This window comes from Hippopotamus amphibius, chromosome 9, assembly GCF_030028045.1.
Source record: "Hippopotamus amphibius kiboko isolate mHipAmp2 chromosome 9, mHipAmp2.hap2, whole genome shotgun sequence".
In the NCBI taxonomy this organism is placed as follows: domain Eukaryota; kingdom Metazoa; phylum Chordata; class Mammalia; order Artiodactyla; family Hippopotamidae; genus Hippopotamus; species Hippopotamus amphibius.
In genome coordinates this window covers 66367368-66394745 of record NC_080194.1, presented here as the reverse complement: position 1 = coordinate 66394745, position 27378 = coordinate 66367368, and the positions used below count along the sequence as shown (strand labels likewise).

Genomic DNA, 27378 nt, shown 5'->3' with positions numbered 1-27378 from the left:
ATTTTATCTGAGTCCTTTGCTAGTCATTAAATTAAATGAACAGTTCAGTAATAAACCCAACAGAGTAAGTCAGCTGAGTGAAGTGGAATGCAGGCTACACTGAGAAGCTGGACTGAAAAGGTGTCAAACCTGCAGGAGAATTGCAGTTGTTGAGCATCATAATGGACTATTTGAGAATTTAATGTGCACTGCAAAAGGGCACACCCGCTATGCTGTCATACAAGAAGAGGAGTCTGGTTTTAAGGCAGAAGAGTTTTAGAGTTGTCAAAGTGACACACCACAACCTCAAAGCTGACAACTTTGGAACTAAGAATATGTTTGGTTAATGGTCAGTGTTTTCACTAAGGTTTAACTTTTGTCCTACTGAAGGGGTTAAAGTCCTATGATATATTAACATCAAGTCATCAGGCCCTGGAAACATCATGGGGAACTTGTTTTCTTTGTTGTTTCAATTTGTGCTACCAAAAAAATCATTCATGAGAAAAGTACAGTGATTTTAACTAAAGCAAAATCTGGTTTTCATACAGATATTTAGATAATACACTTCAGTTGCTGTTGATCTGCTGGCCAGCTATCATTGCAGCAATGATTACTGACAAAACATTTAATATTTGAATCCTATTATGTGTTTACCACTATTCTAGGGCTTGGGAAATATTAAAAAATTAATACCAAGGGTCTCTATATTCAAGAGGTTTACAATATAGTTAGTGAGATAAGACTGCAGAAATGAATGATTTGTGAATAACACAAGACAATCTTTAATCAAGTGATGATAATTTGACCTACAGTGGGGAAAACATGACATAAATTTAGAGAAGGCACATAGGTGGGAGTTTTCAGGGAAGGATTCGTGGAAATGGTAAATACCTGAGCTAGATTTTGGTATACCAGTAGAATCTGGAAAATCAGAGAAGGATGGAGAAAGCCCAGTTTAGGATGGGCAGAGGTACAGAAAGAAGGAGCAGGGGAATGAAAGTGACACTAGAGAAACCTGCCTGAATTGAGAGTCAATTAATGATAATTCAAAACAAATATGCAGGCTTAGTGTTTAAAAAAAAATTCTCTTATAATTCTATATTGCTTTTACCATGGTTATTTTTTTCTCCAGGTTACAGCTTCCTATTAGCAGAATTAAGAGGCTAAACCTATAATTTTCTTTTCCTCAGCACCTTGCCTTAGAGTGAATGTTTTTGTGAACTAAGCTTTTTCTCTTTCATTTTTTTTAAACGTGTGGGATTTTTCCTTTGTATTTCAGACCAGCTCCTCTGCATACACTGTGTGAATGGGTGACATTTAAGAATGCTGGTTTTACAGCACAATTATCCACTCCATGTGTTACTGCTGGCCTCTGTTGTCACTGTAATTCTCAACTCTACTTTCCAACATGTGTGTCTCATAATGTTTAATAATATAGAGCTATTAAATCACTTTACTTTTCTATTTAGCAGGATAAAGCCACAAAAAAATGTTCTCTCATAAGGCTAGCATTGCATAATGAAACAACTAAAATACTGAGGGATGAACTTAGAGCAAAAAACCTTAGGGAATAAAAGGGAAAAGCAAAAGGTTTCTTTGGGCTGTACAATTATGTGCTTCCTTATTTTGGGGTTTTAAAAGTTTTATAGAGAACTTGTTAATTTCTACCTAAAGGTTATAATATAAGCAGTTTAGAGTGGTGGAAAGAAGAATTATTAAAACAGCAACAAATAAAGCACAAAAGCAAAAATGACAATCATATTTTGTATTCATGTAATGTCACTTGCTGGGGGGCTGACCGCAGATTGAGGCAATTATGTACTACAGCTATACTAAAAAAAACAAAAAAAACCTGGAAAAACAAAAACTGTCATTTAACTCTGTGAATTTTACTTTGTTAAACTGAGAGATGTGAAAAGTTGTCAATGACATATCATAAAACCCAAAAAGGTACATTAAAGTAACATTATTGATGATGGCTTATGTACAGCAATTACCAAATTTATGACTGAGTTATCATATTTAAGATCTGTCTTATTTAGGCATTCAGTGTGCCTGGTCTATGGACTACAAAGCCTAGATCTAACAGCTTTTGGAAAGGGAGAGTCCACAGTCAAAACTGTAGGCCAGAACCAACCAGATGTCCAAACACAGCGCCTACCAGAGGTTGTAGGTGGGAGTACCGAACAAAGGCACAACAAAGACAGTGCTAACTGATTTGAGGGGGCGACTGGGAGCTGTGCCAAAAGCATACAGTGACAGGAGCAATTCAAACACACAATTCTGGAGACAAACCCACCTCTCGGTTTTCCAAATTAAGGCTATGAATATAATATCTACTATCTATTACCACCGTAATTTCATGAAATAAAATATATTTGACACCAAAGTTAGAAGGAAATCATAATCTCCGCAATGATTCTTCCCAGGGAAGGACAGAGGGCAATCTAACTTTGATGTGTGTATATGTATCTTGCAAAGTTCTTCTTTTCCTTCATTTTTGCCCCAGACCAGTAGAAGTTTGGCCATGAACCATCACCAGTCTATGAACTTGAATTTGGGAAAATACTGACTTAAAGCACATCTAGAAGTGCTGGAATTGTGTAGAATAGAATGTTTTATAGTATGTCTGTGGCTTTGTCAGTGGTTGGGGAATAGCTTAACAAGGCAATTTAAATAGTGGAGAGAATAAGACAGGGAGGGCTATGGTTATATTCAAGAAAGGTCTCTCTATTTCATTTCAAATTAAGTGTAATCACTGAACTCATTAGTTAATATCCTGCAGACTTCTTAGCATCACTCTGTGTGTGTGTGTGTGTGTGTGTGTGTATACATTCCTTAACTTCTCTTCCATTTTAATCATGCTAATAAATTAACACATTTGTTTCTTGATACCCTCTCAGCCTATGCCCTCTATTATAGCACCTATTCTATGGGATTCTAACTGTTTTCCTTCTGCTGTGGTCTCTTCTATTAGAATGAGTCTCTTTGGGAAAGGGCTATATCTAATTTGTTGTTGTATTCCCAATGCAGAGCACAATGTCTGTCACAGGCTCACTAAGTATAGAGGTCTCTACATATTTATTGGAATAAATAAATTTATAATAATTTAAATAATTTTTATTGTCTTTTAAAAAAATCATTAATATTTGCCAGGTACTTTGCTAGGCACCAGGGATAGAGGAAATAATTAAAACACGATTCTCAAGCTCAAGAGTTTCAGTCTAGTTGATGAGATAGATAAGGAAATCAAATAATAATAATAATAATACAGTAGGCTGAGTTCTATAACTTTAGAAGGATGGAGAAGGGCCCCCCACCTAGGCTGAGAGCATCAGGGAGAAATTTCTATTGGTACCACAGAAGATACACTGCCTGGTCTTAATAGCAGTTACCCAAGTGAAGAGATCTGTAAGTGCGAGCTGGCACTGAGATAGACAAGTGGATTCTATGTCTGCCTGTTTAGAGAGGAGGCATTTAAGAATGGGAGACGCAGGAGCAAAAACCTGTAAGTGAGGGACACAGTGTTTTTCCCCGGGAACTACAAGAAGTACCGCTTTGAATGAAAGGCAGGTTATGGTGGGAGGGCAGGGGATTAGCCAGGGCAGAGACAAAATCAGATGTGTATTTTAGAAGGCTCTACGTGTGTTATAATGTGAAGAGTGGATTGAAGGTGCATAAAGCTTGTGGCAGAGAGCAGCTGGTAAGTGCTTCAGATGGGCAATGATACTAGCTGAATCTAGAGTGGATATAACATGGAAAGACTGCAGACAAATTATTCCAGAAATGTTAAAGACATATTGATTGGTAAGATACTAGAGATCAACTTAAGGTGAATCTGTAGAAGGAACACAGGAAAACATCTTGGTGTCATAGAAGTACTAAGCTTACTGTGTGGCAGGCACTTTTCACGTATACACTTAATCCTCACAATGACTCCGTGAGATGGATACCTTTATTATTTCCATATTATGGATAAGTAAACTAAGGCATAGATAGATCACACAGGTACTAAGAAGTAGAGCCAGAATTTGAACACAAGCACATGCTCCCAAATATTATACCATACTATTAATGGTCATTAAGACAGTGGATATAACCGAAGATGACAATCTGAAAGGTAAAGATGATGAGTGTGCTTTTTGATGTAACTTAGGACATTTGAGGAGAGATATCCAGTAGGAATCTACATGTATGAATCTGGAGTCAAGGAAGGATCTAGGTGTGGATAAAGAGATGGGAGACATAAGCACATAGCTGGGAACCAAATCTGTGGATGTGGATGCCTTCTACTAGGGACAGTGTACAGAGTAGAAAGAGATGGCATCACTGGCTGAAATGGACAAAAGGGATGAGGAGGAGGGGAGATGTCTAAGGAGATGAGGAAGAGAAGTTGAAGATGCAAGGAGAATCATGATCTTGGAAGTGGGATGGAAGTTAAAAAAAAAAAAGATTTCAGGAAGGAGCAAGCAACAGAGGCAAGTGTATAGAACGATAAAGTCTGATCAGGACTGAATTTAGAAACAAAGAATCTTGGTGACTTTGGTGAAAACAATTTCAGTAGAGAGCTGGGGGTGGCTCTGAAGAGTGAACAGGACAAAAGGAAGGGAGAGAATGTAGGCAATTTTTCTAATTGTGAAGGAGAGTTTTAAGGATTATTTTTATATAGTGAGATGGTGGTTGTGGTATAATAAAAGCAAATGGAACTGGATTTAAAGCTCAGCTTTGCCAGCTATTAGTTTCATCAGCGAAGTAAGGCTAAAGATATCTAATTTGTAGATTTATTGTGAGGATTAGTGATTATATTTGTAGAATACCTAACAAAAAGTTGGTATCAATACTTAGTAAATGAGAGCTATAGTCTTATTAAAAATGTGAAAAGTCTGAAGATCTCTAAGTCCTCTGAATAATTTACTACTTGAATAATCTGTCAGAGGATGGAAAAATCATCTAAACTTTTAACTCGGTTTTTTAAATTATTTTTATCTGAATATTTGATGTCATAGGACATAATCTTGGTTTTGCTGTTGCTATATGAATTATTTAACTTTTAAATGGAAAATTTTAACAGCAGTACTGAATTATAATTCAATATACCACAGATTCACCTATTTAAAGTGCATCATTCAGTGGATTTTAGTATATTAACAGAGTTGTGCAACCATCATTAAAATCTAATTTTAGAAGGTTTTCATGACCCCCTCCCCCTCGCCCCAAGGAATCCCATACCCATCATCAATTACTCTCAGTTCCCACCCTATCTGGCCCTAGGCTTTCACTAATTTACTTTTGACTCTGTAGATTTGCCTACTGTGGACACTTCGTATAAATGGAACCATACAGAATGTGGTCCTTGGTGACTGGCTTTTTTCAATCAGCATGTTTTTCAAGGTTCTTATATGCTGTAATATGTATTAGTACTTCATTTCTTTGGCTGAATAGTATTGCATTGTATGGATATACCACATGCTATTTATCCATTCATCAGTTGATGGCTATTTGGATTACTTCCACCTTTTAACTATTATGAATAATGCTACTATGAACATTTGTATACAAGTTTTGTATGGAGATATGTTTTCATTTCTCTTGGGTTTATGCCTAGCAGTGGAATTGCTGAGTCTAAATGGGGGACTGTTAAATTTAGTTTTTACTAACAAAACAAACATACTTATTATAAACAATTAAAATAATTTAAAATTATACAAAGTAAAAGATAGCAATTTCTTTCCCTAATCAAATCATACTCCTCTGAGGTAAACACTGTTATCCTGAAGTAACATTTCTGTTTCCTTCCTGGCCTGGTCTATGATATGTAACTTTTCTTAGCATGAAACATTCTAAAAGACTGTGTTTAGTTTAAATTACTAATTGGCATGGGAAAAAAAGTACTGGCACCTGACATCTCTGACCCAAGGCCTATGTCTGCTACAAACTACTTGTACGACTTGTGATCTTGGTTAAGTTTCTTAATTTTGCTGGACTGATTTTCTCAACTTAAAAAAGAAAAACGGATGCAATCTTTTCTAACCCTTTCTGATCAAGCATCCTCTGATTAAATGATACTTAAGGCCCATAGGATATACTATTAGCTTTAAGTTTATTTACAACATGTATTTCTTTTCATTTCTTTTATAGTTGGAACTATAAAGAACTTTTTCTTTGTAGAAGGAACATTAGAGAAAGGGAATGGCAATTACCCTCACCTTGCCAAGTACTGACATTTACTTTGCACGCTGAGCAAACTTGCAGAGTGACTGGTGCTGCAAATAAAGTCCTTTTGCATGTCTTAATCTGTTCCTTTTCAATCTTCTAAGTTTGTTGAATTGATTTTTGTTTTATTACCCTTCACAGGGTCAATCAGAGTTGCTGAGAGGTTTGCTTGCTCTGGACCTAATCCCACCTTTGAAAGCCTAGCAGCGCACATAAAAGTGACCCAACCCTCTAAGACGTGTTCGAGGAATCCACATATGACAGGACTCCTCCACAGCATCTGGCATTGACACATGTAGAATACAAATAAAACAGACTTTAACAAAAAGTAGAGACATCATCTGTTACAATGCTCAATAGGTAGGCTGAATGAAACCTGTTTCTGTGGCCTAATTCAGAAATCTCAGGGAAAACTGTAAGCATCACCTTCTCCCAAGGGAAAAAGGGTGAACTATGACCCAGAGAGAAGGATTCCTCTCAAATACCAACTCTTCCATGCATATCCTTCAGCCAGGAGAAGAGCTTCCACTAAATGTAAACCCCCCTTTGGGCTGTAAGTCATTGTTTCAGGTGGACACCTACCATTTGTCATTCCATCGAGTGTCATCACATGCTCATGTGTCACGTGGACAACGTATAGCATTGTTCCTACCCATAAGGAGGTGACAGAGAGATGCCCTGTTTTCATTTACACAGACTTATTACTAGTGGAAAATTTGCCAATTGACTTGGTCTGTTCTTGAAGTTCACTATTCCCCTAGGTATTGTGGAATGGAAGTGCATGAAGAACTAAAGATTGTTTGCCAGCTCTCTCAGTAGCTGACTTCCAACCTAGCAAGAAAAAAGGAAGGGCCTGATGATTGTGATAACTTGAGAGGGCAGATGTGGGGTTAGAAAGAGTCTGAATCTTGAGTATATGTGGATTTCCACTTGCTGACCTAAGGAAACAGAGGGGGCCTCAGGACAGGTCTCACTGAGGGGTATAGCAAGAACATGGGATGCGTTAGGAGGCCTTTTAGAGAGAAGGGAGAGAAGAAACCAACACTATATGACCAGATGAGGACTCAGGAAAGGGCACTCGCATTGTGGAGCTGTGATTTATAGGAGGTCTTTGACTAGAGTTTTCTAGGAACTCTTGACCACTTGGATGCCAGCAGCTGCCTGACGTATCATTGGACAGGACACCTACCCACCCCATCCTGATTTCCCAGTCACTATCCCCATTCCTCCTGTTGTAATTTGTTCTAACTTTGGGGTTTTAAAAAGTAGATCATCTTCCGAGAAAGGTCTAATGCTCTGGAAGATGAATATTAATGCTGCACAACAAAGAAAAGTCTGTCTGTCTTTTTTATTTCTCTGCTGGGAAAGAGTCTGGATTAGAGGCTATTTTTATGGGCCAAAAAGATCCCAGAGGAAAATGCTCCAATATGAAAATCAGGACAAGGAATCTGGCTGGGAGAGAAACAGAGCTGCTATGGAAGATAGCAAGAGAAACAGGGAAAGCCCCAGCTGACCAGGGGTCCCACATGGTGCCTGTCAAGGGGCGGAAGTGTGGATCTTGGTGTCATAACACAAGGATCCCAGTTGTGGAGCACTGGTCCTGGGTAGAAATGAAACGCATCTCATCTTGTCCCTGCCAGACACTGCCCAGCTCCTAGAAGTCTGGCCTAGGTGTGGCATGTCACTGCAGACAACAGTGGAAAAGGAGATGTACATCTGAAATGACATCATTCTAAGGGGCTGGGACAGTGACAAAGATGAGAAGACTAAGTGATTTGCTGTAAGTGAGGGGCATCCTATGGGGAAACAATGGGAAAGGTTGTCTGGTAAGAGTGTGGAAATGGTTGTCCAGGACAATGCATGAGTCACCAAGAGTCCTGCAAAGCAGGAAGGGAGGGGCTCAGAATTCCAGCCATCATACTGGTGACATCTGGTCACAGACTTCTGTTTTTACTCGCAGCCCCTGTCCTCATGCCCAGTGTAGCCTAAGGCCTCTCTACAAGGAACATAGACTCAAGTGCTAGCAAGACAGTAAGAGTTTATCCAGAAACTTATCATGTGAGAGTGGGGAGAGTTGGGAGGAAATCTGGGCTGTCGCTTGACCTTCAGATTTCACGTGAAAAGGGTTTGAATGCGTAGAAACCAATGAATACTAACCTATAACTGTTAATATCTGGGAGAAATCAAGATGGGTCCAGAATAAATAAGGCTGAAAGCTAAGTGAAATTCACATATATTTGAAAAATACAATCCATAATAAATTGCTAGAAGTTTTTTTTTTCATATTATCAATGGCTGTCAGTTATACCCATGAAATAAACCCTCTGGGTCTAGTAGTCCCTAAACCTCTTGAGAGTAGTGTTTGACAATGCCTAGATTGTGTATCTCCAGAAGTACCAACCGTATAATAGGCATTTAATACTTATTTGTGGGCTGACAGTTTCCTCATCTGGAGCATATCAAGTTTGACTACATTGTTTCTAGGGTGTCTTCCATCTCTGAACTTGTATTAGCCTCTAGTCATTTTTAAACCTATAGGGTTGACAGAAAGATATCCTCATAATGATGCAAGAGGCATAAGAAACGAAGCAGAACATTCGAATAAATTTGAGAGATGGAAATAACAAAGAAAAATATTATTCTCATCCCTGACCTCAGTCTGGGCCAATCCATTCTGTTAGGCAGGTTGTTCACAAGAACACTTGGCCAAGGGAATGAGCTAGGGCTGAAATCCGATCTGAACTCCATTTACATGTGACACTGGGGCTCTGGCACGTTTGTCCTTCATCCAGAAGGGGAACATTTTTTAAATTTAGACAAAAGCTCTGGCTGGGTTAGCTAGGCCCAGTATACCCTCCCCCCACTTAAAGCAAACCACAAAACTCCTCTTTACTTTCTAATATATTCATTTTCTCTGGAATAGAGTGATCTTAGGTTTTAGTATTCAGTTTGGAACACACATCCCTGCTGACTTTAAAAACCCTATTCAAGGGATCCTTTAAACTTCATGTGAGCTTAAGGTCTACAGAACTGAATTAAACAGTAGAAATGGAAGATTTACTTTCTCTGCTGTGAGAGGTAAATTTTGATCTTTTAATGAAAACAAAATTCTACATTCTAAAATACTTAGATCTCTGTATAAATATAAGCAATCTTGCACAGCCTTTCCTCCCATACTGCCAACCCTAACATTCATCTTCCTTTACAATTCACTGGACTCACCATCAGGCTATGAATGAAAACAGCCTTTTATGATAGTCCTTTAATAAAAATTCATTCCCACCTCAGCCTGAGGTATCTATTTAGGGGGTCATAATATGTCATTTAATACACACACACACACATATAAATAGCTAACATTAACAGAGCACTTCATATTTATCAGGCACTGCTCTTCACACTTTACACATAACTTCATTAAATCCTTACAGCAACCCATGAAATGGATACCATGATTATCACTATTATACAGATTGAGGATGCAGAAGCTCAGAGGAGATGTCAGTTGCTCAAGTTTACATAATTAGGGAACTGTGGAGGCAACTAACATTTTAATTCTAGAGTCTAGATTCTTAACCATGTATTTTTATCTAACTATCCATCTTTCCATCAAAATTTAGCTATAGTTAAATGATGTATACTTTTTTCCCTCAGAATTTAATATTTGAGGAGTATTATGTCTGATGAGAATAACATTCAATAAAAATTTATTGAGCACGTGTGAAATAACAGATTCTGGTGCCAGCCTGCTAAATTCAAATCCTATCCTAATCCTAAATGACCAGGTCATTTAATCTCTCCAGACCTTAGATTCTTCACCTGTAAAATGGGGATACTACCAACAACATGTAACTTGGATTGCTGTGGGAATTAATGAGCTAATTTGCATAAAGTGCAGCCTGGCAGCCAATAAGATTATATAAATGATAGTGATCGTTTTCTTCTTCTCCTTCTTCTCCTCCTCCTCCTTCTGCATCACCATCATCATCACTATTACTGTTAGGACTACATGCTAGGAACCATTTTTGGCACAAGGAATACAACAGTAAATAAAACAACAAAAATCTAGCTTTAATGAAATTAATATTCTAAGTATAGGCCCTGAAATATTCAATTTCAACAATCTCACCCCATTGTTTCCATTTGTTAAATATGTACCATAATTCTTCTACAAAATTGGAATAACCATACCTACCCCAGAGATTGTCATGAGGATAAAATGAGTTAGTACATATAAAAGTTTGGAACAGTGACTTGCATATAAAAGCACTCAATGACATTAGCAGTTTTAATTTGTATCTATGCTGTGGGTGTTATGGTTTAATGTTACTGTCTTGATTCTTCCTGAGTTCCTATAATTTGTTGCTATAGTGATTTTGCATAGCATTTTCTCACAGCTACTTTGCCTCCATAAAGAATTGCTTTTGAAATTACGATTATTCTTCAGTTTCCTATTGCTGCCCAATAATACAATGATTTACTAAAGATTGCTCTCAAAACAAAAAATAATATACTAAAACTGAGGGAAAATATTTGTAACATCTCAGGTAGATAAGTAATCTGGCTTTTTAAAAACAGCACATCAATTAAGTTTAGATTGTTGCATCACAGAACAGGAATTTTGGAATAAGACCAAACTGGGTGCATTTCCCAGCTCTCCTGAGACTCCTTCTCTGGACCTACCAGGGTTGTTGCAAAGAGCAAATGAGAGTTTCGGGAACAGGGTGAATAGCCTGTCTTCTTTCCTCCTTTACACTATACAGCGTAATTTTAAACGTGCTTAAAAAAATTCTTGAATTCTTAACGAAAAAACATCTCCTCCCTAATGTAAGAAAAAAAAAGTGAAGGGCAAAAGTAAATGGCATTTTTTTAATGGGTCTGTATATAAAATACATTAATTTCAAAGCAAGGGGTATTTGTTTCAGTGTGAATCCCTGCATATATCCCTGCACAGGGAAGAGGCTATAAAACGGAATGTGGCAAGAGTTGCCTCTGTGACTTTGTGGGAGTCAATTAATCTCTCCTTAGTTTCCTTAATTCGAATTGGGTTTAGTGATCATCTACTTCAAAAAGGCAGCGAAGGCCTTTGAAGAAGAAGCTGCCGCATAAACTCGGGAAGGAGCCGGGCCTTATGAGCCATGCCCAGGGGGTTTCCTCTCTGTTTTAATTAAAAATGAAATTAAGAATTCTTTCAGATTATATCAGCCTTTTAAGGGCATAAGAAGGTCAATGATTTGTTAAGCATCTTCTTTCTTCTTTTAATGGTGCGTTTCCCAGATTACATCGTGTGAACAAGGGGCAAATTCTCTTTCAGGATCCACGGATTTGTGGCGGAGTGGATATAAGATATGGCGGCCTGAGTGCGAAGCCAGGGTGAGTGTGACAGGGATTAAGCCTCCCTGAGAGCAGGAGCCTGGCTGAGGGAAAGCCCTGGCTGGAGTCCTGGCTCTTCCATTTGCTATATCAAAACCCACCTTCTGCAAAGTTGTTGGGATTATCGGAAACAAGAAGGTACATATGGAAAGTGCCTGGCTACTGATCTGTGCTCCAGAGTAGCTGTCATTTTGTCTACATTCCTAAAAAAGTACATGTGGGTTAGCAATGCTGCTACGTGAGTAGATTAAAAAAAATAAAATTATACTGTGTGAAGTCACATATGGCTTTAGAAATACGCCACCTTTTACGGGGAGACTATAAATGTAATAATAAAAGGAAAAATATATGACTTTGCCTGTGGTGACAAGGATGCTGCTGCTAAGAAAGAAGAAATTAGCATCCACAGCTTTCTTGAAGCCCCCGGGGATATACCTGTCCTGGTAAATACTTGTCACCTGATTTGTGATAACACTAAAAATAAATATGCATAAGCTTAAGGCTTTAAAATAGAATAAGCATATGAAAACAATTAATAATGACTAATGTAGGTAGTGCCTAGACAGAAATTCATTTGCTCTATTTCCCTGGATCCTCAACAATCCTAAGAGGAGAACAGCACAGATATAATTATTTTCCCCTTTTTCTGGTGAGTGAATGGCCAAAGGAAGGCCTCAAACCTGAACAGTCTGGACACAGTCCCTGGCTCCTCTACAATATCAGGTTGCCTTCATCCTGAACAAGAGACCTTCACCTTTACTTTGCCTCCCTTTACTTCCACTGAGTTTCCTTCTACGGAGTTTTATCTTTAAATATATTTATTGTGGAAAAGAGTGCCCCCTCATCTCCAAGAGGACGTGGTGCAATCACCATCTAGTGAATACTCTAAGCCAGAAAATTCTTCCTCCTAAATCAATCACTCAATACCACCCAATCTATTTGATAATTAATTCTGTATCAATTTATATCTCCATCTCCATAGCTTCAGTTTAGTTCTTCATGATTTCAACCTTACCTGATATGCTAACTAGCTTCCCTGTCTTCAAACTCTTCTCACACAGCAGACAGAGTGATTGTTCTAAAAACACAAATTGAATTATGTCTTTGCTCAGCATTAAAACTCTTCAACAGCTCCTCATTGCTTACAGGATAAAGTCCAAAATCCTCAGCGTGGCAAGTAACAGCTCACGTGTCTGCAGCGGCCTGTGCCTCCAACGTTATCACCCACCAAATAACCCTGAGCCACACGGAACCACTGGTTGCTCCAAAGTGCCCTAGGCTTTTACACATCATGAGTCTTACCTCTGTGCTATTCCTTTTACTTGGAACACATTTCTTCCCTCATCTGACTGACGAGCTCAGTGTCTTCGGGAAAACGTTAAGCAGAGGCAGAGGTAGATGATTCCTCCTCTGTTTACCTATAGACTCATGTGTACTTTTATTATAGCATTATTATGTCTATAAGTCATATTTGATTTTGGGTTTATAGACTTTGAGACAGTTAAAACATTAATAGATATATTTTCTCATGTCTTATAAGAAGAGAATGCTTGCCAAAGATAGGCCGCCATAACTTTGGCATATGGCTGACGTCTTGTAAGAGAAAGATCTTGTTCTGTGTTCCCAGATTAGGAATGGCTTGAGGCTGCCAACTTTGATTTCTACAAAAGGAGTGAATGATAGACATGGTTTCCGAGCCCTGCAGAAAATTGTTAGAAGCTAGTCTAGCAGATGGAGCCATGAGAGGATAAGGTTAAGTTTCCCATGAAGAATCGATCTTCTAAATGACTAGGAATTGATGAAATAAGGTGTGAGTAGGGAAGATTCCCGTGCGTATGTGTATGTTCACACCTCCATAGAAGGGACAGTCTAAGAACATGTTTGCTCCCATCTGTACCTCTTAAAATACTCTGCTCTTAGTTACCTAGACATGAAGTACACTGGAGAAACCAAGCCTTTAGCAGATGTACATCACAATGCACAGTAATGAATTCTTCATTTACATGTTGAATTGCTTAAGGGGAAGGACCATGTCTTGTTCACCTTTGAATCCCTAGCATCCAGGATAATGCCTGGTGACCTAGTAGAAGTCCCATGGATGTATCTCTTCAAGGGGTAAAGATATCTTATGATTACCTAATGCTTCAGAGTCCATTTCCTATCCCCAAACTGCCAACATATTTTAATTAGCCTTCATCTGGTTTATCTCAGCCTGTGTTTATCAACTACAAAATAACAACAACAAGGGCCATCTATGTAAAAGGACAAATGAAAATATGCCATATGTTGAGAAAACAGGCAAGAAAATGATTTTCCTTGACCCAGGAAAATTAAAAGCTGAATAACTTACCATTCTCCCCAAGTAGAAAAACCAAATACAACATCAAAAACTACAGTGTTTTTTTTTTTTAAAGAAAAAGATATACTAGATAAGCAGGAGCCTTACAGCAATCCCATTTGTTTTTCATAGAGATTCCAATTTTAGTTTGATTCCATGCTCTGCCCATTTCTTGCTTTTGCAAGGTTTGAAAAGTCAATTACTCTAAACATAATCTTCAGCCTTAGGAGCTGACACTTTGCCAAGTAACTTAAAGTGCTTTGCTAAGGAAAACTTATAAATTCTCTGTTTTCTTTTAGATGATGTTATAGAAGTAAATTGTGTATACAATTAATTCATCCCTAGATAATTTTGCTATCAGCTCAAAGAGCTGAGAACTTGGGTATTCAAAAAACAGAGAATACAGATGACTGACTCCTTGCTTTTGCTGACTTGTCTCCATTCTTCTGGATGCTGATTAGAGATTAACTGGTACACAGGGAAGGGTGGTTCACAGGCTAATTTCCACAGAACTAGTTTACATCGTCATCTGAGACTATAATTACCATATCAATATGGGCATACTTCTGAAATAGACTGTGGGAAATTCTCAAATGCCCTGAAAAATATACATTAACCTATATTGCAGCTTAAAGATTAGGCATTTCTTCCATGTTTTCAGTTTACATCTTTGTAAAAAGTTGTCCTTAGTATAATATTTTGCACTTTGTCAGTGCTTGATAAATCTTGATTGAATGAATCGATAGATATTTTCTTATAATATTCTTTTTAGGGCAGAAGATCCCTAAATGTTTTTACTTTTACCAAGAGTGGAAGTAAGACATAGACCCATGAAGACAATGGATTGGGTTCCTCATCATTAATAGCATTGGAGAAGGGCTTGTCCATCTCAATTCTCACCTATCTCTGATATTCTCTAAGTTATTCAAGGTCATAGTGGAAAAAGCAAGTGATGGTGTCATAAATGGAACTAGAATCTTTGAACCTGTCCCCTGAATTTCAAGAAAGCTCTGCTCAGAGAGGTATTTTCCATTGGAGAGGAAGTAAATAATCTCTGGAAGGAATTGCTCAGTCTTCATGAAGAACTGAAAGCTACCCAATCAATCTGTAATGTCGACATTGAATGTCAAGAATATTGAAGGTGAAAGTGAAATACACAAAATGAGTTCTAGTCTACTGTTATTTGTTTCCATGCATGGATTCATTCATTCACGGAGGTATTTTATATACCTCCTAAAAACTGGGTAAAGCACAGCGTGAGCCATGACCTGTTCCTGAAACAGGTATCTGTTTGCTCATCTGCAGATCTTATTTCCACATTACTTAGGCACTCAATAGTCCTGAGCTCCTGCTGCGCCAGCACTGGGCTAAAAGTGTTAGGGATACAGCAGTAACGAATTAGACACAGTTTCACTCATTGACCTTGCAGCACAGAGTGTGAGACAGGCATTTGGTTGAAAAATCATGTAAATAATGTACAATTATAAATTGCTTGAGTCATATGGTAGAAAAGAGAGAGAGAGAATATAGTTGGGGACCTGATTTTCTTTTTCAAGGAGCTTCTCTGAGGAAGTACAAGTTAACTTAGACCTAAGATGACCAGAAATTAATCAGGCAAAGTGTAGGAAGAGCTTTTCAGTTTGAGGAAAGAGCATGTGTGACGCACTTGAGACAGGAAGAGATTTAGTGCCTTTTGTGAAGAAAAAGAAGGCTGGTGTGAGCAGTGTGGTCAGCAAAGGGAAAAGTGACTTGAGATGTTTAAGAGGCAGGCAGGGGCTAGGTCATGCACAGCCTGGATGCCATGTTAATGACTTTGCATTTTATCGTAATGCAAAGGAGAGAGAGAGAGATCTGATCTATATTTTTAACAGATCACTTTGACTGCACTGAAAATAAAACAGGAGGGCAATGGTGGAAAGGGTGAGACCAATTAGGAGACTATTATAGGTGCAAGATGATGGAGGTGTGGATTAAAGTGGTGGAAAAAGAAGTAGAGGAGAATTAATATATTTGAGATATATTTTGGAGGTGGAATCAACAGGACTTGAAGATAGATTGAATGATGGATGTGAGAGAAAACAAAGTGTGAAGTATGATTTTCAAGTTTTGGCTTGGGCAAAGGAGTAAATATATGTGCCACTTACTGAGCTGGAGAAGTGTGGAAGGGGAACAAAGTGGGGGTGAAATCAAGAATTTCAGTATCAGTGTATTGGTGACAATGCCACTAAAATGTGGGTGTGTGTGTGTATGACTTTTTTCTAGAAGTAAATAAGAAAAAAATATGAAAAAAGAAAGGAAAGAATAGGGAAAAAGAAGGGGACAGAATGAGAATAAATAGAAAATGGAATTCCCAAAGGGCATACGGAGGGTGGGGGGTTAGGACTGGTGCATATGAGGACTGCTGAGGGTGTGTAATATGAAAAATACATATCCATTATACTGTAATTTTTTTTTTAATTTTGGGAAAAAACCCTAAGATCTTCATAATAGAAATTACAGAAAGTAAATGGAGAAGAAGCATATCTGGTGGGTCCACACAAAAGGTAAATTCTGTCATCCACTTATTGGTGAGTTTTTAGGAAGGGATGCATCACAGTCCCCAGTGGGATGCAAGGAATGTAACTTTTGTGTTCAACAAAAAAGGGTTAAAAAAAAGATTCACTGACACTGAGCCAGAAGAAGGGAGATGAGAAGGCAGGATAAAAATAGAGAAAGGAAAGACAAAGAGAAATGGGTGGAGGATTTTTCCAGCAAGCAAAGACGTCTCTGTCATCATGCCTGTGCCAATGCAGGTGCTAATGGTCTCTGGGTTTGAATCCCAGCCCTGCCACTTAGTGGTGGATGATGGTGGGCACGTCAGGTAACTTCTCAAGCCTTGATTTTCTTATTCGTAAAGCAAAGAGAATGATAACATCTACCTCATAAGGTGATTGTGAGGGTTAGGAGAAATAACTCATAAGAAGTGCTTAACAACACACTTGGCACAGAGGAAGAGCTCAATAAATGTTAGCTGCCTTTATGTAGCTGACTATTTATAGAAGCATAATTACTAGAAAGTCGTTATTGTAGGTGTGTGTGTTCCTTCTCACTTCCCTATGGCCATGGTGACTTTGCCTTCTTAGCTTCAAAATTGTATAGCTCATTATAACAAGAAAAAGTTTTTATAATTTGTTAAAAATATAGGAGGAATTAATATTTATAAAGATTTTTTAAAAAAGCAAAGCTATTAGGCTTTCCTTTTTGCAAATTAGTGAAAATGCCCCAGCTGATTGCATAGCCAAAAATATGTTTCTCATTTATTTCTAGAAATGTTCGATATAATTTGGAATTTGTTATTTAACTTCCCTAGAGAGGCAAATAATTGACTTCTAAACTTATTCTCTGAAAGTCTCCAAAAACAGAGATGATATTCTAAGGAGACCCTCTTCCCTACAAATCACTCTAAAATCTGTATTTTCTCAGTCCTAATAATATTATGAAGACATTCTGTCTGAAAACATAATGATACAAACAACCAATTACATGTAGAAACATTACAATTGCGATCTCCCCGTTTTAAACTAAATTGGGACTACTTCATGGAACACGGTATTCTCTTTTTCTTCCTCTGTCTCTGACTGGCTGCTTCAGGAAGATGGGGTTTTATTATTTGTCATACATAGACTTTAGAATTTATAATGCAGAATTATGTTCAACCTTTAGACAGAATAATTTATTTACAAATTATTGTGGAAAAACTGAAAACATTCTAAGATCAAATCTGGACTCCCTATTTACTGGCAATATCATACTGAGGAAATTGCCTTAACGTCTCTGAACTTCAGTTTTCTTATATAAAATGGGAGTCATTGGATAAGATAACAGATGTAAACCCCTAGCATTATAACATACTATAAAGGTGAAGATTATATTCTTTGTGGTTAGTTAGGACCAACTAATTCTGTAGTTTTGAATGAGTTGCTTAATACCTCAGTTAAATGGTGATATTAACTTAATAATTTAGTTAAAATATTAAATGGCAATAATACTATCATATTCTTAGGCTATGTTATGCATGGAGCACAGTATTATTATTCAAAATGTGTTAAAAATGTATTCAATAAATGTTCTCTTTCATCCTTCTGTATGAGGAAAATAGTGCCTTAAATTCCAAAATTAATTATTCTGGAAAAATATAATTAATACCTTTTAAAAAATGCATGGAAACCAAGAACATTTAAAGCATCCTGTGATCATGTGTAAGTGCTCTGTGATCACACTAGGAAAAAAAAGTCAATGTTCTTAATTTCTCCCACTGCCTCAAGGGAGCAAAACATCTCTCCACCCTGAGGAAGATGCAGAGTGCAAGAGAAGTGAGCAGAGGCGGATTCTACCCATTCATCCTTGTGGAAGCACATGCAATTCGAGAAGATGAGTGAGGAAGCGCATGCAGTACCTGGTCATCTCAGAGTCAGGGAGCAGGCCTAGGTGGTAGTGGGGGTAGGGAGCTGAGAGAAGGAAGCTTTTGTCACACTCAATGGGGGAATAGTGCCTGGGGGAAGCAGGCTTATCACACAGTTTGTTCACAGTGCTGTAAACAGGTTCCGGAGGCCTGGTGATACAAGAGGAAGAGAAAAAGATGGGTGGTTAGCACACACACTGAACAACTGTGCCCCCAGCAGCATTTCACCATACTCAAAAGTGAACAACCCAAACAATGCCAGGGGCTTCATTAGGCCTGAGTGAAGAGTCTCTTTAGGAAACAGGTTCTCGGGTTAGGAATTAGAACTTTGGGTGACATGTGGCATGACTAAAATTCATGTATCAGATACCTCAAGATTGTCATAATCAACCTTTAAATGCTGCATCTTTTTTGGATAAGCCAGTCTGAAATGCCAAGCCTTGGGATTCTCTAGCACGGCTCCTTCTTAAATTTGAATCTCTTCTTAAATGTTAATGTCACAGAGAACTTCCCCGACCACTTTGGCCAGGACACCCTGTTATTTTTCACAGAACCTATTCACACTTCATAATATTTTTTCTCAGCATGAAATAATTTTTTTGTTTATTTTGTTTAATTTTCTTTTATCATCCTTCTCACCACATCATAAATTCTATGAGGAGAGAGACTGTTTATTTTGCTAACTACTTAAAATAGAGTCTGGTGCATAGTACATATTCTGTAACTATTTGTTGACTGCATGCATGAATGAATAAATGAATACAACTTCCCACACTCATACTGCAGTTTTTTTTTTTTGGTGGTGTTGGGGGCGGAGGTTGGCCATACCCAGGAATCTAATAGGTTATATGACCTGAGTGGTTCTTCCATACATTTATTCATAGTTTGCCCCCAATAATTGATTTCAGAGAATTTTCTACAAAGAGAATAATCCTTTTAGTGAAATTTCTATTAAATGAATTCATCTAGGGATACTGAAACATTATCTAAAATAGCAACATTTTTATAGCTGTTATTTACAAACATGCACAGTATGATCGGATAAATTTTTCTATAATTTTTGGTCAAAGATCCATGTACTACAAAGTCCTTGGTTATTAAAAACAAAAAAGTTTCACAATTCTTTTGCCCACTTTTTAAACACATGGTCTGAAATTACTACCAATATCTTTCCATTAAGTTAAGAATGGAAAGATCGGAATTTAAATGGAAGGACTACCGCCAGTCTGGGCCATGGACCCAGGAAGGGTAGGCTTAGCTGGGAAGGTAAGGAGCAAGTTAGAAAACCAGGCGATGCCCATGAGTCATACTCAGGGGAGGCAGATAGCACCCCTTGGGGCCACAAGACACCAGAGGCAGCAAGTGGTGACCATGTGCCTGAGCAGAGGCACAGGAAGTGCAGGTGGTGAACCCAGTGAGGGCACAGTCTATGTTTCTGTAGCCCCAGCCCCCAACATGGCCCCTAATGTATAACAGGTGCTCCGTCAATGCTTCCTGAACTGACCGCGGATGGAGAACAAGGAAGAAAAGAGGATAAACAAAGCATTGAAAACAAACTACCAATGTATAATATGACTGTGGCCTATCATGTCTAGAGACTTGGATTCTTCTCTAATATAAAGCTTTCCACCACATAGAAAGAGATTCCTTGATCTGTTTATTATACAGTACAGGGGCTGAGGAGTAGGCAAGAGGAACCCAGAGGGCTTTTTTGTCCTCCAGAATAACTATCTCAGTGGTAAAATGAAGTACTTTGCAATGGAGGTGGCTTGTTCTATCCCAGTGGCTAACACTGCAACATTTACAAGAAGAATTAAAGGTTGTTTTTTTTTTTTAAATAAAAGAACCAGATTTTTTTCTTACATTAGAGAAACTATTCTTAGAGAAGACAAGTGCTCTATTTTAAGAAAACTCTAGAAAGTTTGTAAATTTCTGTTTATCAATTATACATACACATAATTTATAATGGTAAATACCAGCCCTTAAAAAGGCAGCTGCAAAATCATTCTTAAAAAGTGTTTTTTAAATCAATTTTCATAAGTAATTCACACTGTGGGAAGTCATACAAGAGAAAAAATACTTTCAGTTAGCCGCTGAAATACATCTTTTAAAACAGTCAGACTGAATATTGTTCTTGATTTGGGTGAAGGGGGTCTGTTTTTGCTTTGTTGATATAATCAGCTTTACGAAGATTAATGTACATTTCCCATGGTTTTAGAGACAGAAAGATGCATGATTCTAGTTAAGGAAAGTCGCCTTGGGGAGCACAATCTTATTTGTACCTAAAATGTGTTGTCTACACAAGAACTCAGCTTGGGAAAAGCTTTGTATTAACAGGCTGCATAAATATGAATTAAATAAGAAATGAAGAGGCATGCATGAGCTCTATGGGAATTATTCTGGGTAGGTTATCACAAGAGGACCTGCTATTATTATCTAGTTTTTGCACCCTGAAATAGTGCCACTGTGGTAGAGATGACTGGATTGCTTCCCAAACATTCATTTTTCTTATTCCTTTTTTCTTACCCTTTTTTTTCTTTTTTTCCTTTCTTTTTTTTTTTTTTTCTGGCTGTGCCACATGATTTGTGGGATCTTAGTTCCCCAACCATCCAACCAGAGATTGAACCTGGGCCCCTGGCACTGAGAGTGTTGAGCAGTCCTAACCTCTGGACCACGAGGGAATTTCCTCTTATTCTTTTTTCTTTTTAATAGAAACCAAATTTTTCATTGGTCACTTTTCTTGTAGACCTTATTTCTCAACCTTGTAGGTAGATGTGGCTGTGTGACTCCTGAGATGGCTGCTTAAAGGGAAGCTGATTTACTGAGACCCCTGCAGTTTTGCTCTCTCCCACTTCCTCCCTCTGCTGACCTGGAACCCAGATGTGATGATTGGAGCTTCAACAGTCATAGTGGACCATGAAGCAACCTTGAGGATGAAGGCAAACAATACAGATAGTAGAGCATAATGGTAGAGCTCATGTCACTGATGACATAGAGTGATACTATATCACCTCTGGACTACCTACCTCTGGACTACCTACCTCTGGATTTCTTTTATGTAGGATAAAAATAAACTATCTTGTTTAAGCTCGTGTAATTTTTTTCTGTTGTTATATAAACAGGACCTAATATTAACAGATACATGCCTACAAAATGTAAGACTGGTCATCTAATACAAAGAAATAACTGTAGATAAGGCCTATGATAAGGTGCTAATACATTTAACTCTGTCAGAAGTCCAGGTAATGCTTTACTTATACACAGAAGAATTTAAAGAATGCTATCTTCTGACTATATAATTTAGAGCCCATGGCTGTTGAGGGAACTCACTGCATCTTTATTTTAAAAAATGTACATATAAAAACAGTAGCTGATCTAAATTGCCAGCACAGGGCCTAAGAATAAAGGAATCAATGACTTCTTTCAGGCCATAAAACATTTTCATGATCATGTCATTTTAGTAACACTGCAGTTTCTGCCTGGAGAGCCTATTCGATTATTTCAGTCTGATGTTGTCTCCACAGACCAAGAAAATGATGTTACTAATTTTCTTCTAGTCTTTTTACCTCATTAGCACTATATTTTGAGACAAATTATCTGAATCAACGCTGGATAATACATACATACCTTAAGAAAGAAAAATCCTACCTGTATTGTATGCAAATAAATTAGGGAAAATATTTTACTCTCTGAACTCTACAATAAATTCAAGACCCCCCCCCCCCCAAAAAAAAAAAAAGAAAAAAATGAGGCCCAGTACATTGTTCAGTGTTGAACTCATGAGCCTTTTACTTATATTTTTTGGAACCATTTTATGAACATAATATTATTTCACAACTCACATATTTAGAAGATTTAGTGTTTGGGGTAGGCTTAAAGACCTTGGATTTTAGAAAGTCACTTCCAGAATTGTTTCATAGTGGATTGATTGCTTGCCTAAGCTTAATTACTCTTGATTCAAAGTTTTATCAATGTTAACCAAATCAAAAGGGAAACAGCTACTGATATTGCAGGCTTATTTTTACCTATCACTCAGCTTTGATGCATCTTCTATTCTTTTGCTTGTTATTCTGTACAGTCACTGGCTAAAGAGTGGACATATCAAATCCAGTTTCTTTGCTTGATTGTGAGAACACTTGATATCTCGGAAGACGGGTAGGTGAAAAAACACCAAAAACATAACAAAACACTTGACAGACTTGACAAAGACTTCTTGAAATATTGACAATGTCCTCATGCAACCAAACAACTAAATTAAAAATATCAGTGAGAATCTCCTCTCAAGTGACATAAAAATGGGGTTCACATCTGAAGATTTCTGTCTGCTAGCTTTATTACAGTCCTAGGATTCCATTATGTTTTATGTACTATATAAGCCACAGTAAAATATCTAGTAAGTACTACACAAGCTACTGTCTGAACATAGGGAATGGCACACAGTAGGTACTTTGCAAATGACTCTTTGAATGAATGGATGGAGATATATACCTATAGGTATAGATATAGATTTTTTAAAAACTATTCTCCATTGAGAGAAATGAAAAAAGACTTCTGGCTCTTTCAAGAAGCCCTAAGTTATTTTGAATCGCCTAACTAGCTTTCAAAATTTTAGACCATCATTACTTATAGGTTCTACACAAGGAAAGAAACTCCAAAATTGTTAGGAATTGGCAGTTACATTTTTTTTTTTAAGATCTCAAATTACATCTTTATTTCAACTCTAGGAACTTACAGCTTTAAGTACTTGGTATGCAGAGTTCATCAGTTCTCAGGGATGGGCTTCACGTATGTGCAAGTCTGGCCATAGCAGTGCTTGCTCTCACTTCCTGTGAGAGTCACCCCACAAGCTCAGGGCCCCTCAAAGGCTTCTCAGCCCTGAGTTCCAGAAGGCCCAGTGCCAACAGTCAGCATTCTTAGTATTTCCCTGCAGTTATATTCTCGGTGACCTCTCTGCCAGACAGACAAGAAACGCCCACTTATGAGCTGTCACTGGGATCTGGGTGGCAGGAACAGATGTCACCATCACCTCCAATGTATGCAGTAAAGAAGGGCCACAGGGAAATGAATCTCGGCAGTGGGAATCAGCCAGACGCATTGAAAGGGCCTGTTTATCCCATTACAAACCTCCAGAGTAGCCTAGGTCAGAAGGTAATGAATATGGAAATCCAATCCAAGGTACCTACTGGCTCTCTTCATTTTGTGGATGCCCCCAGAAGAGGGGAAAAGTAGTTAGAGATATTAGCGTAATCACCAAGTGAATTTATACACAAATCATTTATCTTGCTGTCCACTTATCAGAGGCCATAGATAAATGGCTCTGTAGTCTCCAGTGCTGAGCCATCAGCATTTATTTGCATATCTATGGGTTTATAATTGCAGGCTCTTATAGCATATAATTAGCACACCCTGGCCCTTGGTGATCTCTCTTTTCTCTAAACACCATTAGCACTGCTTTCTGGGGGCAGTTTCAATTGCTCATCCATAATGCTGGTGTATTAGAGGGAGGTGCTTCTCCTAACTCTATTCTAAGGAAAACTACCTTGCCTGCAACTGCCCCACTTGACTCCAACCCAGCTCAGTCCCCTCCCTAGCCAAAGCTGCTTGGACCAGGATTGGACCCCTGACTCTGCATCCATGGCTTGTATGGTAGTGCTCAGAAAAATCAAGCCTAACTGGATTCTTCTATGGAAAGTGAATAAAGGAGCAGAAAAAATATTGCAAACTGGTAGCAGAAGGGAAAGATGCAGATATGTGGAGGGTAGCTGTAGCTATGTCCATTAATTATAGAACACCAGAGCAAAGCTCTAGCAAATTTTATTGTGAAAAGTATCTAGAAGTTTCTTGAATCCAGAATAACAGTCTAGGCTCATTCTTTAAGGGGGCTATTAGGGCTCATATTTCTGAATTTCTCTGCTGGTTCCCATATAACATTAGTTATATAGTGAAAATCAACTATCACATCCTACCATATTTCCTTACTGGAGCTAAGGTCAGATCTTTTGCTTGCAATCAGAAGAGTAAAAATAAAACAGGTACTTTGTTTCTACTGTCCCTTTCAGATCACCTCAACTAGACTATGCCACTCAAAAATAAGAGACAAATGCTTGAACCCCTATGTAATCCCATAGCAATCTGAGACCGATACCATGCTGTTCTTGTCTTTAAAATTTTGTTCACTATGGATTCTTTTGCCTTACTTTTATTTTCTATAATACTGTATTAAAATATTATTATCTTAATTACTGAGTTTTTGGGTGCCTCCCTAAATTTTGCACTTGACCTATTGGCTTTACTTGCCTCACCCTAACTCCCAGCCTTGTACCAGAGACAGTAAGTGGTAAAGACAGTAAGCGATGCTGATTGTAAATACTCATCTGTGTGGCACCTGAAGATACGAGGTGAAAGGAATATGACTCACTTCTCTTAGAGGTACAGGAAAAGTGACTCACTTTATTGAGTTTTCCATGTCTCCATTAAAAGGACTGCTGTCAAAGCCCTCAGGCCATCTCAGGCAGGGTCCTCACCTCATCACACTGTCATGTTTGCTGCACTGGGCTCTTTCCTTCTCTAGACTATTAGCACATAGAGAATCAGGACCAAATCTCATTTATCTTTATTTCCCCATAGCTTTCCTGAGCATAAGAATGTGTAGTAAGTCAGAAACGGAAAAACAAATATCATACATAAACACATGTATGTGGAATCTAGAAAAATGGTACAGACAAACCTATTTGCAGGGCAGGAATAGAGATGCAGAAGTAGAGAATGGACATGTGGACACAGCGGGGGAAGGGGAGGGCTGGGCGAATTGGGAGATTAGGATTGACATATATACACTACCATGTGTAAAACAGATATCTAGTGGGAACCTGCTGTATAGCATAGGGAACTCAGCTCAGTGCTCTGTGATGACCTAGATGGGTGTGTTGGAGGTGGGGGATGGGAGGAAGGTCCAAGAGGGAGGGGATATATGTATACATATAGCTGATTCACTTCTTTGTACAGCAGAAACTAACACAACATTGTAAAGCAATTATACTCCAATTTAAAAAAATGTGTGAATAAAGCACTGTGATAGAAAAGGAATAGAGCTGTAACAGAAAAAGTGATCAGTACTTTTAATTCTCTCTTCCTGAGCTAGAACTAAAAGGAAGAGCCTAAAATTGCAGTAGGAAGGATTTGGGTTGAATACTTGTGTGCGTTTGACAATAAACCTCTCTGTCACATGGACTGATATGGATAAATCTGTAAACCATGCACACTCTCCACCCCTTATCCTGCTGTGGCCCCTCCTTGGCTGCCATAAATGGGCAGGGAGCACCCAGACCCATGCCCTACGTTAGCAGCACATAGACCCAAACTACATTAGTGATGGCAGTTGGATGGCCGAGGGCTTGGATGCCTATGCATCGAGAATTATTGCCTGACGTAATTTGGAAAAAAAAGACTTTTAAACCTTAAAAGCGTGCTTCATACTCTTCTTTATAAATAATACATTGTTTTTTGAGCCAAGAATTTGGAGAAGGAAGCATAAGAGGACTGAATTTCAGGCCTGGGCTAATAGGTCTTAAGGGAAGAATTTTGGGACGCCTAAAAGTAATTAGGGGATAAAAGAGAATATTGGATAAAGGGGTGAACGATATGGCTCAACATGTGAATCTGACATACAATAATAAGGATTAAGGAAGACGCTGACTTCTCTTACACTTTAAGCAGAAAAGTGTTAGCCATTTGGCGAAGGTTCTATCAGGAACTTAACGTCTGAAATAGATCTTGAGAATAGATTGGTCTAGATGGTTTGTAGGAGCCCATTCACCCCCTTAATTCTAAGCATCATCAGATTGGTCCCCCAAACACTCCTACCACGGGGGCCCTTGGAGTAGATGCCTATTTGCACCACACTCAGTAACTTTTCCAAAACTTAGCTTCCTCATTTAATGATATTAAAAAGCTTTCTGTCTATACCAGCAAAGTTGTAAATTGTAAAATTGTACCCAGAAGTAAATTATTATGAAGTAGTATGTTGAGTACAAAGAAACAGAGCTAGGTTTGGATTCCGGTTCTCCAAATTCTACCCTGTCTGGACTTCTGCTGTTTCTTAACTCCTCTGAGCCTCAACATCCTCATCTGTAAAGTGGGCACAGCAATATCAGCCTGAGAGTGGCTGTGAGAAATAGAGGAAGAATGTATGTAAAGCACTGAGCTCAGTGCATGACACTCACTGCGCGCTCACCAAAGAGCAGTCGTATTATCTTATTACCCTCAGGCACTCACACCCACAGAGAAGCAAAGCCTCTGAAAACTTGCTCCCACTTTAAAGTAATGTGGAGAAAGTAACAATCAGTGGTTTTTAGTATCACAAAAGGCACTGCATAATAGTGCCTTCTAAAGCCTCACTTTTGCTCCTGATTGGAAAGGTAACTGATCCTGAATCAGAGCCACTGAGGGTGATGCTCACTTTATCTGAACTTCTCAATTATTTTCATGGCCTTAACAAGATGTCATCCCCAACTCGAATGCCAAGCTTATGCCTGCACCTTCATAATGACTTGCTTTCCTGTGTGGCTCACAGCTGTGGGGAAATAGCAAATTGTTGGGTCATAAGTAATTTGTTACTAATAATAGTCTATGTACCATAATCTATAAATGTTTGCTTTTTAAAAACAGAAATTAGGATCGATTCCCCATTTTCTCTATACAAACATCACTCAGTTATATTTTATTATGTTTGCTTATTGAGGAGAGAAATGGCAGACCAAAGTCATTGTAAAAGTTTTGAATTATTAAGTGCTTTATTTCCCCAAAAGAATGTTTGGGTTTCAGCAAAATTAGTCCCTTTTATGACAGTGGGTTATAAATGGTTCACAAGTGTTTTATTGGAATAAGATGTTGAAAGTCGATTACCTTGACAACGGTGACTATTAACAGAAATATTTCAAAGAACATAGGAATCACTGTACTGTGGTATTGGGTGAATGTGTCCAGCTACAATTATATTTTTGTGGCATTCTGAAAGATGTTGAAACAAATATTA

The 27378-nt window shown here is 38.2% G+C and overlaps 1 protein-coding gene across 4 annotated transcripts in view; it reads right to left on the bottom strand.

The window, feature by feature from the left end:
* The window catches only part of DLG2 (discs large MAGUK scaffold protein 2), a 1973535-nt gene that overhangs the window by 435759 nt on the left and 1510398 nt on the right, over positions 1 to 27378 (bottom strand). For 2 of the 4 annotated variants that reach the window (XM_057748299.1, XM_057748301.1), the window contains one exon: positions 18339 to 18494. The exons of the other annotated variants lie outside the window; for them this stretch is intronic. In XM_057748299.1, coding sequence (XP_057604282.1) covers positions 18339 to 18494 — 156 coding nt within the window. The remainder of the gene's footprint in view (positions 1 to 18338; positions 18495 to 27378) is intronic. 4 annotated transcript variants of the gene reach the window in all.